Source organism: Euprymna scolopes, chromosome 21, assembly GCF_053919585.1.
Source record: "Euprymna scolopes isolate OS-2025 chromosome 21, ASM5391958v1, whole genome shotgun sequence".
Taxonomy (NCBI): Eukaryota; Metazoa; Mollusca; class Cephalopoda; order Sepiida; family Sepiolidae; genus Euprymna; species Euprymna scolopes.
The window spans coordinates 65,794,289-65,807,405 of NC_136502.1; the positions used below are offsets into that span (position 1 = coordinate 65,794,289).

General features: G+C 33.1%; 1 protein-coding gene across 3 annotated transcripts in view; it reads left to right on the forward strand.

Moving 5' to 3' along the window:
- The window catches only part of LOC145242429 (tryptophan--tRNA ligase, cytoplasmic-like), a 276,721-nt gene that overhangs the window by 239,348 nt on the left and 24,256 nt on the right, over window positions 1-13,117 (forward strand). For all 3 annotated transcript variants that reach the window (XM_080105485.1, XM_080105486.1, XM_080105487.1), the window contains one exon: window positions 3,941-4,154. In XM_080105485.1, coding sequence (XP_079961611.1) covers window positions 3,941-4,154 — 214 coding nt within the window. The remainder of the gene's footprint in view (window positions 1-3,940; window positions 4,155-13,117) is intronic.

Genomic DNA, 13,117 nt, shown 5'->3' on the forward strand with positions numbered 1-13,117 from the left:
TATTACAGATCATGATTGATGCAGTGACAGATTAACACACTCAGACAGCTTGCAAATGACAGGAAAGAAGTATTACCCTTTATGCCAAAATAATTTTTAGGAAATTCAGCTTTATCTACAAAAAATCCTATCTTTCTGATTTTTTTTTTTTTTTTAAAACATTTTAACACCTGATAAAGTTTTATGGAATCAGTTAAAATCAGCCAACTATATAAAATGTACGTGTGTGTAAATTGCACGTTATTCCACGCATTTTCAGTTATAGGTGCTGTAAGAAGCATGAAAACAATATTATTTATTTTTCTTTGTTTTTACAAAGATTGGATGGTTACTCGAAATATAAAAAAAAACAATTTTGAAGTCTGTAAGTATGAAACCGAAAAACTATTTAATCTTTGCATTAATAATATTATCAAACAATGTTTAAAAATATTATCAAACAGTCATTAATAATATTATCAAACAATGTTTAAAAATATTATCAAACAGTCATTAATAATATTATCAAACAATCATTAATAACATTATCAAACAATCTTTAATAACATTATCAAACAATCTTTAATAACATTATCAAACAATCTTTTATAACATTATCAAATAATCATTAATAATATTATCAATCTTTAATAATATTATCAAACAATCTTTAATAACATTATCAAACAATCTTTAATAACATTATCAAACAATCTTTTATAACATTATCAAATAATCATTAATAATATTATCAATCTTTAATAATATTATCAAACAATGTTTAAAAATATTATCAAACAGTCATTAATAATATTATCAAACAATCATTAATAACATTATCAAACAATCATTAATAACATTATCAAACAATCTTTAATAACATTATCAAACAATCTTTAATAACATTATCAAACAATCTTTTATAACATTATCAAATAATCATTAATAATATTATCAATCTTTAATAATATTATCAAACAATCTTTAATAACATTATCAAACAATCTTTTATAACATTATCAAATAATCATTAATAATATTATCAATCTTTAATAATATTATCAAACAATCTTTAATAACATTATCAAACAATCTTTAATAACATTATCAAACAATCTTTTATAACATTATCAAATAATCATTAATAATATTATCAATCTTTAATAATATTATCAAACAATGTTTAAAAATATTATCAAACAGTCATTAATAATATTATCAAACAATCATTAATAACATTATCAAACAATCTTTAATAACATTATCAAACAATCTTTAATAACATTATCAAACAATCTTTAATAACATTATCAAACAATCTTTTATAACATTATCAAATAATCATTAATAATATTATCAATCTTTAATAATATTATCAAACAATTTATATATCTATAAAAGTGAACGTGTCTGTCTGTGTGCCTGTGTACATTTCCCTACGCAATATCTCTGTCAATTTTCAGTCTATAGACTCGAAATTTGATATACAGGGTATGGAGGTTTGGGAAAATCTTTGTATCCGTTTTCGGCCAAAAATTTGGCTGTTAAGGGGTTAAAGTTCAACGATTTGACCTTTGAGAACTCTACCAAACTCCTCCATCAATTTTGGGTATAAATAATTGAAATTTTAGATATAGGTTCCTTGGACATGGATCTAAACTTGATTTGAGCCCAAAACAATAAATGTTAAGGGGTCATAATAGGGGTCAAAGTTAAAAAAAAAAAATTTGACCTCTGCGGTCTCTACCAAATTACTCAGACAATTTTTGGTCTAAATATTTGAAATTAAACATAAAGGGTATTCAGAGATAGGGCAAGCTTTTTAATCGGTTTGGGTCGAAAATTTGAGCTACTAATATATAAATATATGTATGTATGTATGTTTACATGTCTACCTAAAACTTTCGACAGAGGCGACGGATTTTCACAAGATCAGTATTGTTTTGAAGCTCAACCCTTTCAGACGACAAATATGAAAAATTGGCTAAAAACATTTTCTTCACTTTCAACTAAGCACTTTTCTACAGGGTGGTGGTCGCTTTTTTCACCGATGTTTTCGAAAGTCATATCCTCTTTATGATTGTCTAACCTTAATTTAAACCTACATCACTTTCGGTTTAGCAGTGGTCGTAACAGCAAAGATGTCACATTTTTTTTCACATTCTTTTCCTCCTTCGCGGTATGGGTTCGAGCCTGCCTTCCTACTACCACTTTTTTTTTTTTTTGCTTAACATACACCTCCAAACACCCGGGCAACGCTGGGCACCCATGCTAGCCATTAATAATATTTTCAATATTTAATAATATTATCAAGCAATCTTTAATAATATTATCAAGCTATCATTAATAATATTATCAAGCTATCATTAATAATATTATCAAACAATAATAATATTATCAAACAGTCTTTAATATTGTCAAACAATCTTTTATAATATTATCAAACAAGATCTACTGTGTGCCTGTTTCTTACCATTAGAAATTGATTATCAAACAAAATCAGGAAAAACTACAAATTTCTAAAAGCTCTTATTAAAAACACAAAATATATATTTTGTCTAGTATTCATAATGCAAACATTATTCACTCTTATCCCTTGATTTGTAATCTTCGCTTCGCAGGTACCTGAGCATGCAGCAAAGTCCCGACCATAACATTTAATTTTGAAAAATAATGCGTACCATCCCTGGAGGGGGACCATCATCATGTCAGGTTTAGTCATGATCGGTGCAGTGGTTTGGGATGTAGGAGAGTTGTTGTATACACACACGCACACACACAAGAATGCTACTATTTTATATATATAGATTTATTTCTCTAATGCTAATTTATACCGGCTTCCTGAGCGTTGTTGATTATATACATGGCTTTGTCAAATTTTATCTTTACAAACGGTTAGCTAGGATAAAGAATGAAAATATTTGAAATTTTGTTGAAAAATACATGCTACTTAGTATTTGCACACTTATTTTTACTCTTTATCCATGTTTCCATATTTTCCTTTTTTCTTTCTTTTCCTTTTAATGTCATTGCTGCAGGTGCTGTATGTTTTTTTTTTTTTTTTTTTTTTTTTTTTTTCAAAACATTACTCACTCCAAAAGCATTCTCTTATGCGTTTGTTCCTATGTTTTATCATTTTTTAATAAATTTTAAAATTTTCACTTTTTCTGAAAACCTTCATTTATCCAAATGAACTTGATGTCTCTTTTTTGATGACTTCTTCTTAATTGCGGACTATTATCCTCATTTTTCTTAATTGTTTCACAACGTTTTGGCCAACTATTCCTCTGGCCTTTAGCAAGTGGAATTGTTGGCTGAAACGTTGTGAAAGATGAGAATAATAGCCCGTAATAAATAAATTAATAAATAATACTCATCTGAATAATGAATTCCAATTATTTTTTTTTTTCTTGTTTAATTTGTTTTTCCTTTTGTGAATTTCATATTTAAGAGAATAACTAAAAATGTATTTACATATTATTGTTATTGAAATGATTTTGTAAGCAATAAAGGAATTTAAATGCCGGTATGCTTATTTTTATTTTTTTGCAGATGAAAATGAATTTATTAATGTCTTTACATTTATAAAACCTTTTTTTTTTTTTTTTTTTTTACTGTTTGTCATATTTTTTTCCATATTTTCCTTTTCTGTGATCATGATACAGATGAGGAGATATTGCTCAAGCATTACCTCCTTTTTATGTTGAAGTATTCGCTCTCTTGTCATTACCGTCTTCCTGTAAATTAGCTCCTCCTTTAGGAGTGGGGAAGGTAGTATATGTTCATTCGTCATATCATCTTCCCAGACTAGCACAACCATGCTACTTAAAGGGAGATATATTAGCTAATCACACTAATGTACTATGGATGTTGGCCCCATGTTTGATCCAAATATATTTTTTCCATGTTTTGTCATTGCTGAAATGAATAATTATGTTTTACTTTATAATCATTTTTTTAGGCGAAGTGAAGCATTTTATCGTACTGTGGTAAAAACTCAGAAGTTAGTCACTTTTAACCAAGTGAAAGGGATTTTTGGTTTCAATGACAGTGACAGTATTGGTAAAATTGCCTTTCCAGCAGTTCAGGCGACACCAGCCTTTAGTTGTTCTTTCCCAGAAATATTCAATAATCGAAAAGATGTCCCTTGCCTCATCCCTTGTGCTATTGACCAGGTAAATGGAAAAAAAGAAAACCAAGGATGACTTTTTTTCATATATCCTTTATTTTCTTATTTATTTAAACTAGGTATGTGCAAAATGAATGGCTAATCCCTTAAATGCATAAACATTCATTTAAAAATTCATCAAAATTCAGGAAATCAACCATTTTTAATGAAATTTTTAGTATTTATTAATATTCATAGAATATGTTGAGTGCATTATTTTATTTTTAATTTTAGTGAAAAATATATATGAAACATACAAAAAACACCTTTGCTAAAGTTAATGGTTTTACATACTAAAGCTGTATGAATGCATGTGTTATTTTTTGTAAAAATAATACATTCTAGATGTTAACAATTAAAAAATAATTTTTTTTTTATATTTCGGGAACATTAAAAAAGCCCGTAAAGTTAGTGTCAAATGTAACTTCAAGAAAAATTAATTTCTCAAACTATCAATATTTTCATTGAAAAAAATAATATAATTGAAAAAAACATTTCATGTGATTTTAATGAAAACAATTTTCACAAAAATTAAAAATGTAATATTATAGGTATCTCCACAACATTGTATAAAACGTCAGCATGTATAGATTAATAGCAATGTCATCATTTTGTGTGTTTATGTCAATTTCTATAGATGGGCATTCACGTTATAATGGTTAATGGAAGTAGCGTTTTCTTTTTTTATTTTTTTTTTTGCTATGGCTAAAAAATAATAGAAGACTTACCTTTTGTATAACAAATATATTTTTATTAACGAACGATGAGATAATAAAATAATATAATGTTAATAAAATAGATTTTTATTAACAGACGAGAGATAATAAAATTAATTTTAACGTCTTCTGTTGACACTTATGTATCTGAAGATAATGTTGCTTACAGGCCTCCAAACTTTTTGGAAAAAAGGTGCAAAAAATACAGATCACCCTCTATCAATTCAAATAATAAAATCCAAACAAATTTCTTTTAGGCCAATTTTTATCTCAATAGTCATATATTCTATTATATGAATATATTTTTTTATTATTGGAAACCTGTTATATAAAAACATCTTAGTTTAAACTTCTTATCGCATAATATTTGAATTTGATACCATTTAAAGCTTTTTAAGAATAATTATTTGTTAGAATTCTGTTTTCTTGTTATAATTCAAATAATATTACCAAGAAAAAAAAGTTTTTTTTTCTTTTTTTTAACATTTATTTAATGTCTAAAAGGTAAATAAAATAAATAACAGGATTTTATATGTATAAAAATAACTATTTTTTAATTATTTAATCTTTCCATCTTTAAAAAATGTTAATTTTTATCAACCTACATTTATTTTGTTTAGTTTTCATAACATGAAATATGGGAGGGAGTATAACACCTAAAAAATTCCTCTAATAACAAAACCCACTTTTATTATGTGAGTTTATTTAATAATGAATAAATATTGAAAATTTCAGGAAGATATGATTATTATTAAATTTTTGCTAGATTTTTAAAACATGAGTATGTTTATGGGTAAAAAAACGTCACTACATAGGAATGTTGTTTTAAAGTGTTGATAATGTAAACACGATAAGTCTCGCATTTTCATTATTTTTGTATGCAGTAAAAATTTTTTTAAAACATTAATAGTTTATTTGAAGCTTCTTTTAAATAGTAAAAAAGTTAGAATGATAATATTGAATTACAGTTACATCTGTTACATATAGGAGGGTTAAAACTGTAGTGTGCATTGAAGGTATAATATTTTTTGTATGCATTATGATGTAAACATTGCGTAAGGAAATTTTTTTAATCCTGAAAATAAAAAAAATGAAAATAATTGAGATCCAGGATGACTAAGAAAAAAGTAATAAAAGAAAATATTATTTTTGATAACGATTAATTTAGAAAACTATGGATGGGCTAAATTGTAACAAAACACAAACAGAAAACAGGACTTGTATCCTACATGCTGCATTCTCTTTAATTAATAAATTATTTTTGCTTATTTTTTTCAATGAATAAATTGTCAGTGTAATCAGTGATTTTAATTGACATGTTTTTTTAATTGAGTTTATTTTAATTGATTTAAGTGCTTTATTTTAAAAAGAATGTAATTGTTACACCACGTTAGAAAATAAATGGAGTCATCACAGCAAATAGGATGAACTAAGTTAATGTTTTCGTAATCTTCAAAAATACAGAAATTAAGGTATAATATTTCAATTCCTGATATAGATTTTATAAAATTGACTTTTCTGACATTTTTGGCTTTCGTAGAACTTATGCACTACGCCTTTTCATTGATTTTGATTGTGCACAGCTGCTGTTACTAAACTGTCGCTTTTGGGAGCTAATTAAGCTATTTTTTGTACAAACAAGGAGTTTTTTTAATTTAATATTGTAAGACTTTACTTATCTTTGAAATAGTTTCAGTAAACTAATATTTATCTTTCAAGGGATTTATTTAACTTCAAAATTTAGCTGAACTTCAGTTTCTGATCATAAAACATTTTTCATTATAACCTTTTTTCCACATGTAAAAATATTTTTTCCTTTTTTGAGATTAACTTTACGTTTTCAAACAGTAATCAGAAACTTAAAAAAAATTACGAAACCAGCTTTAAAAACTATGCCCTCCCTCATATTTAGCCATTAAATTGCACGTACCTAATAGAAGTTTTTCTCTCTTTTTATTTTCTTACTCTCTTGCTCCTTTCTCTTGTTCCTCTCTCTTGCCCCCTTCTCTCTCTCTTGACTCTTCTTTCACCCTTGCTCCTGTCTCTCTCTCTCACTCTTACTCCCTTCTCTCACTCTTGCTCTTGTCTGTCTCTGTCTTGTTTCTCCTATGTGTCTCTGTCTTATTTCTCCTGTGTGTCTCTGTCTCGTTGCTCCTGTGTGTGTGTCTCCCTCTCTCTCTCTCTCTCTTGCGCCTGTGTGTTTCTCTCTCTCTCTCTTGATCCTGTGTGTTTCTCTCTCTTGCTCCTGTGTGTTTCTCTCTCTCTCTCTCTCTCTCTCTTGCTCCTGTCTCTCTCTCTCTTGCCCCTGTCTGTCTCACTCTTGCTCTTGTCTGTCAGTCTCTCTCTCTCTTGCTCCTTTCTATCTCTCTCTCTTGCTCCTGTCTATCTGTCTCTCTCACTTGCTCCTGTCTATCTGTCTCTCTCTCTCTTTTACTCCTGTGTGTTTCTCTCTCTGTTTTGCTCCTGTGTGTTTCTCTCTCTGTTTTGCTCCTGTGTGTTTCTCTCTCTGTTTTGCTCCTGTGTGTTTCTCTCTCTGTTTTGCTCCTGTGTGTTTCTCTCTCTGTTTTGCTCCTGTGTGTTTCTCTCTCTGTTTTGCTCCTGTGTGTTTCTCTCTCTGTTTTGCTCCTGTGTGTTTCTCTCTCTGTTTTGCTCCTGTGTGTTTCTCTCTCTGTTTTGCTCCTGCGTGTTTCTCTCTGTTTTGCTCCTGCGTGGTTCTCTCTCTGTTTTGCTCCTGTGTGTTTCTCTCTCTCTTTTGCTCCTGTGTGTTTCTCTCTCTGTTTTGCTCCTGTGTGTTTCTCTCTCTCTTTTGCTCCTGTGTGTTTCTCTCTCTGTTTTGCTCTTGTGTGTTTCTCTCTGTGTTTTGCTCTTGTGTGTTTCTCTCTCTCTTTTGCTCCTGTGTGTTTTTCTCTCTGTTTTGCTCCTGTGTGTTTCTCTCTCTGTTTTGCTCCTGTGTGTTTCTCTCTCTGTTTTGCTCCTGTGTGTTTCTCTCTGTGTTTTGCTCTTGTGTGTTTCTCTCTCTGTTTTGCTCCTGTGTGTTTCTCTCTCTGTTTTGCTCCTGTGTGTTTCTCTCTCTGTTTTGCTCCTGTGTGTTTCTCTCTCTGTTTTGCTCCTGTGTGTTTCTCTCTCTGTTTTGCTCCTGTGTGTTTCTCTCTCTGTTTTGCTCCTGTGTGTTTCTCTCTCTGTTTTGCTCTTGTGTGTTTCTCTCTCTGTTTTGCTCCTGTGTGTTTCTCTCTCTCTTTTGCTCCTGTGTGTTTCTCTCTCTGTTTTGCTCCTGTGTGTTTCTCTCTCTGTTTTGCTCCTGTGTGTTTCTCTCTCTGTTTTGCTCCTGTGTGTTTCTCTCTCTGTTTTGCTCCTGTGTGTTTCTCTCTCTCTTTTGCTCCTGTGTGTTTCTCTCTCTGTTTTGCTCCTGTGTGTTTCTCTCTCTGTTTTGCTCCTGTGTGTTTCTCTCTCTGTTTTGCTCCTGTGTGTTTCTCTCTCTCTTTTGCTCCTGTGTGTTTCTCTCTCTGTTTTGCTCCTGTGTGTTTCTCTCTCTCTTTTGCTCCTGTGTGTTTCTCTCTCTGTTTTGCTCCTGTGTGTTTCTCTCTCTGTTTTGCTCCTGTGTGTTTCTCTCTCTGTTTTGCTCCTGTGTGTTTCTCTCTCTCTTTTGCTCCTGTGTGTTTCTCTCTCTCTTTTGCTCCTGTGTGTTTCTCTCTCTCTTTTGCTCCTGTGTGTTTCTCTCTCTCTTTTGCTCCTGTGTGTTTCTCTCTCTGTTTTGCTCCTGTGTGTTTCTCTCTCTGTTTTGCTCCTGTGTGTTTCTCTCTCTGTTTTGCTCCTGTGTGTTTCTCTCTCTGTTTTGCTCCTGTGTGTTTCTCTCTCTCTTTTGATCCTGTGTGTTTCTCTCTGTGTTTTGCTCCTGTGTGTTTCTCTCTGTGTTTTGCTCCTGTGTGTTTCTCTCTGTGTTTTGCTCCTGTGTGTTTCTCTCTCTGTTTTGCTCCTGTGTGTTTCTCTCTCTGTTTTGCTCCTGTGTGTTTCTCTCTCTGTTTTGCTCCTGTGTGTTTCTCTCTCTGTTTTGCTCCTGTGTGTTTCTCTCTCTGTTTTGCTCCTGTGTGTTTCTCTCTCTGTTTTGCTCCTGTGTGTTTCTCTCTCTGTTTTGCTCCTGTGTGTTTCTCTCTCTGTTTTGCTCCTGTGTGTTTCTCTCTCTGTTTTGCTCCTGTGTGTTTCTCTCTCTGTTTTGCTCCTGTGTGTTTCTCTCTCTGTTTTGCTCCTGTGTGTTTCTCTCTCTGTTTTGCTCCTGTGTGTTTCTCTCTCTGTTTTGCTCCTGTGTGTTTCTCTCTCTGTTTTGCTCCTGTGTGTTTCTCTCTCTGTTTTGCTCCTGTGTGTTTCTCTCTCTGTTTTGCTCCTGTGTGTTTCTCTCTCTCTTTTGCTCCTGTGTGTTTCTCTCTCTGTTTTGCTCCTGTGTGTTTCTCTCTCTGTTTTTCTCCTGTGTGTTTCTCTCTCTGTTTTGCTCCTGTGTGTTTCTCTCTCTGTTTTGCTCCTGTGTGTTTCTCTCTCTGTTTTGCTCCTGTGTGTTTCTCTCTCTGTTTTGCTCCTGTGTGTTTCTCTCTCTCTTTTGCTCCTGTGTGTTTCTCTCTCTCTTTTGCTCCTGTGTGTTTCTCTCTCTCTTTTGCTCCTGTGTGTTTCTCTCTCTCTTTTGCTCCTGTGTGTTTCTCTCTCTCTTTTGCTCTTGTGTGTTTCTCTCTCTCTTTTGCTCCTGTGTGTTTCTCTCTCACTCTTGCTCCTGTCTATCTGTTTCTCTCTCACTTGCTCTTGTCTATCTGTCTCTCTGTCTTGCTCCTGTGTGTTTCTCTCTCTATTTGCCTCTATCTCTCTCTCTCTCTCTCTCGTTGCGGCTATCTCTCTCTCTCTCTCTTTGCATCTCTCTCTCTCTCTTTGCATCTATCTCTCTCTCTCTTTGCATCGATCCCTCTCTCTCTTTGCATCTATCTCTCTCTCTTTGCATCTATCTCTCTCTCTCTTTGCATCTATCTCTCTCTCTCTTCGCCTCTATCTCTCACTCTCTGTTTGCATCTATCTCTCACTCTCTGTTTGCATCTATCTCTCACTCTCTGTTTGCATCTATCTCTCACTCTCTGTTTGCATCTATCTCTCACTCTCTGTTTGCATCTATCTCTCACTCTCTGTTTGCATCTATCTCTCACTCTCTGTTTGCATCTATCTCTCACTCTCTGTTTGCATCTATCTCTCACTCTCTGTTTGCATCTATCTCTCACTCTCTGTTTGCATCTATCTCTCATTCTCTGTTTGCATCTATCTCTCACTCTCTGTTTGCATCTATCTCTCACTCTCTGTTTGCATCTATCTCTCTCTCTCTCTCTCTCTTGGCATTTATCTCTCACTCTCTCTTGGCATCTATCTCTCTCTCTCTCTTTGCATCTATCTCTCTCTCTCTCTCTTTGCATCTATCTCTCTCTCTCTCTTTGCATCTATCTCTCTCTCTCTTTGCATCTATCTCTCTCTCTTTGCATCTATCTCTCACTCTCTCTGTGCATCTCTCACTCTCTCTGTGCATCTCTCTCTCTCTCTTTGCATCTATCTCTCTCTCTCTTTGCATCTATCTCTCTCTCTCTCTTTCTTTGCATCTATCTCTCTCTCTCTCTCTGCATCTATCTCTCTATCTCTCACTCTCTCTTTGCATCTATTTCTCTCTCTCTCTTTGCATCTATTTCTCTCTCTCTCTTTTCATCTATCTCTCTCTCTCTTTTCATCTATCTCTCTCTCTCTCTTTGCATCTATCTCTCACTCTCTCTTTGCGTCTATCTCTCACTCTCTCTTTGTGTCTATCTCTCACTCTCTCTTTGCGTCTATCTCTCACTCTCTCTTTGCGTCTATCTCTCTCTCACTCTCTCTTTGCGTCTATCTCTCTCTCACTCTCTCTTTGCGTCTATCTCTCTCTCACTCTCTCTTTGCGTCTATCTCTCTCTCACTCTCTCTGTGCGTCTATCTCTCTCTCACTCTCTCTGTGCGTCTATCTCTCTCTCACTCTCTCTGTGCGTCTATCTCTCTCACTCTCTCTGTGCGTCTATCTCTCTCACTCTCTCTGTGCGTCTATCTCTCTCTCTCTCACTCTTTGCGTCTATCTCTCTCTCTCACTCTTTGCGTCTATCTCTCTCTCACTCTTTGCGTCTATCTCTCTCTCTCTCACTCTTTGCGTCTATCTCTCTCTCTCTCACTCTTTGCGTCTATCTCTCTCTCTCTCGCTCTTTGCGTCTATCTCTCTCTCTGTCTCTTGCCTATCTCTCTCTCTGTCTCTCGCCTATCTATCTCTTGCCTATCTCTCTCTCTCTCGCATGCCTATCTCTCTCTCTAGCTGATGTTTTTTTTTTGCCGTATGGACTCGCTCTCTTTATTGTCGTATCTACTTTTTCTCTGTAAATTCTCTCTCTTGCTTTTTTGTTGCCATATCTGGTCCCTCTCTTTCTGTGTTTTTTGCCGTATCTACTCTTTCTTTTTCTTTTTTGCCGTATCCTTTTTCTCCCTATCTCTCTCTTTGTATCTACTCTCTCTCTGTCTTATTTTGTGTCTACTGTCCCTCTTGTTACATGATAAGGGCTGTCCCCTTTTCATGTAAGTATAAAAATAGAGAGATTTAGTTAAAATGAAAATGAAATAGAATAGATGAAATTCGAACCTCGTAAATTAGGTTTAGAAATAGATTACGAGAGAGAATTAGAAAATGGAATGTAAAACAAACCATTGTTTAGCTTAGAGGTAAAATAGTTTCAAGAAAAGAATGTGCGTTGTCAATTCTGTTATGAAAAATTCAATTGAGGAATGCAACTACAAAATAATTTAATAGACATGTTTTTAACATATTGGAAATATAGGTTACTGGGAATATAGGTTAAAATTCCTTTTGTAAACAAAGGAAAAAGTTTTGGACACGCATGTCCAGAACACATGAAAGAAGACACATGTTTTAACATGTGTATGACGTCATGGAAAATGGGAAGTTCTCGATATAGTTAGAAGCTAAGGAGAAACTGAGAGAGAGTCTGAGGACGACAGTCGAGTTGGGATTCGAATGTCTAGAAGCGAGACGGTCACTTTTGAAATTAGAATGTGAAGCTTTGAATTCTTGACTCAGAAAACCACGACTGATCGTGAGAAGAAATAAACCCATCATGTGTTTTTATAAATGTCGTCTGTGTTGTAATTCTACCAAAAGGTAAAGTGAAAATTGTTATTATATGTCTTGTATATCATGTGGTTTAGAATGTCTTGACATACACATCTCATATCTACAATGTGAACTCTACATCTCATATCTACACTTCTAAGTAATGAACTGTTTTAATATAATATGAATCTCTTCATAAAACGAACAATCTCTCTTACAACAATATCCCTCTCTCTACAACAACTCTCTAAGACTCTCTCTTAATAAGACTCTCTAACATGCACTTTTAATAACAACGAACAATATAACACCAACAACAAGAACAACAAAAAGAAACAGAATAATAATAATAATAATAATGAAACCTTTATACAACACCTCTCTCTATCCTTTTGTATCTATTCTTTCTCTCTCCTTTGGTATCTACTCTTTCTGTCTCTTCTTTTTTAATCTACTGTCTCTCTCACTTGTTTTGTATCTATGTTGTCTTTCTCCCTCTTTTTGTATCTATGTTGTTTCTTTCCCTCTCTTTTTGTATCTACTCTCTCCCTTTCTTTTTGTACCTACTCTCTCTTTGTATCTACTCTGTCTCTCTTTTTGCATCGACTCTGTCCTTCTCTATCTCTTATTGCATTTATTCTGTCTCTCTCTCCTACTGTCTTTCTCGCTTTTCTTTTGCGTTCTCTACTCTTTTACTTTCTTTTCCTCTCTACTTTGTATATTTTTCTACTACAGTATATATTTATATCTCTTTCCTTTTGTATCTACTCCTTCCTTTTTTCTCACTCCTTCTGTATCTAGTCTCTTTCTCTGTCTTTCTAGTCTCTTTCTCTTTTTTCATACCTAGTCTCTTTCTCTTACTCTCCTACTGTATCTAGTCTTTTGCTCCCTCCTTCTACTCTCTTTCATTGTTTCTACATTCTCTTATTTCTCTATCTCTATTACTGTTGATTTTTCCTTGATCTCTTAACCTTAAACTTACACCATAATTTTTCATTAGTCATTTCTGTTTTTAATTTCTACATGTTTAAAAATATTTCTTTGATAAATCATCTGAACAAATTTTGTTTTTCTGTTCACTTTTTCACTCTTAATCTT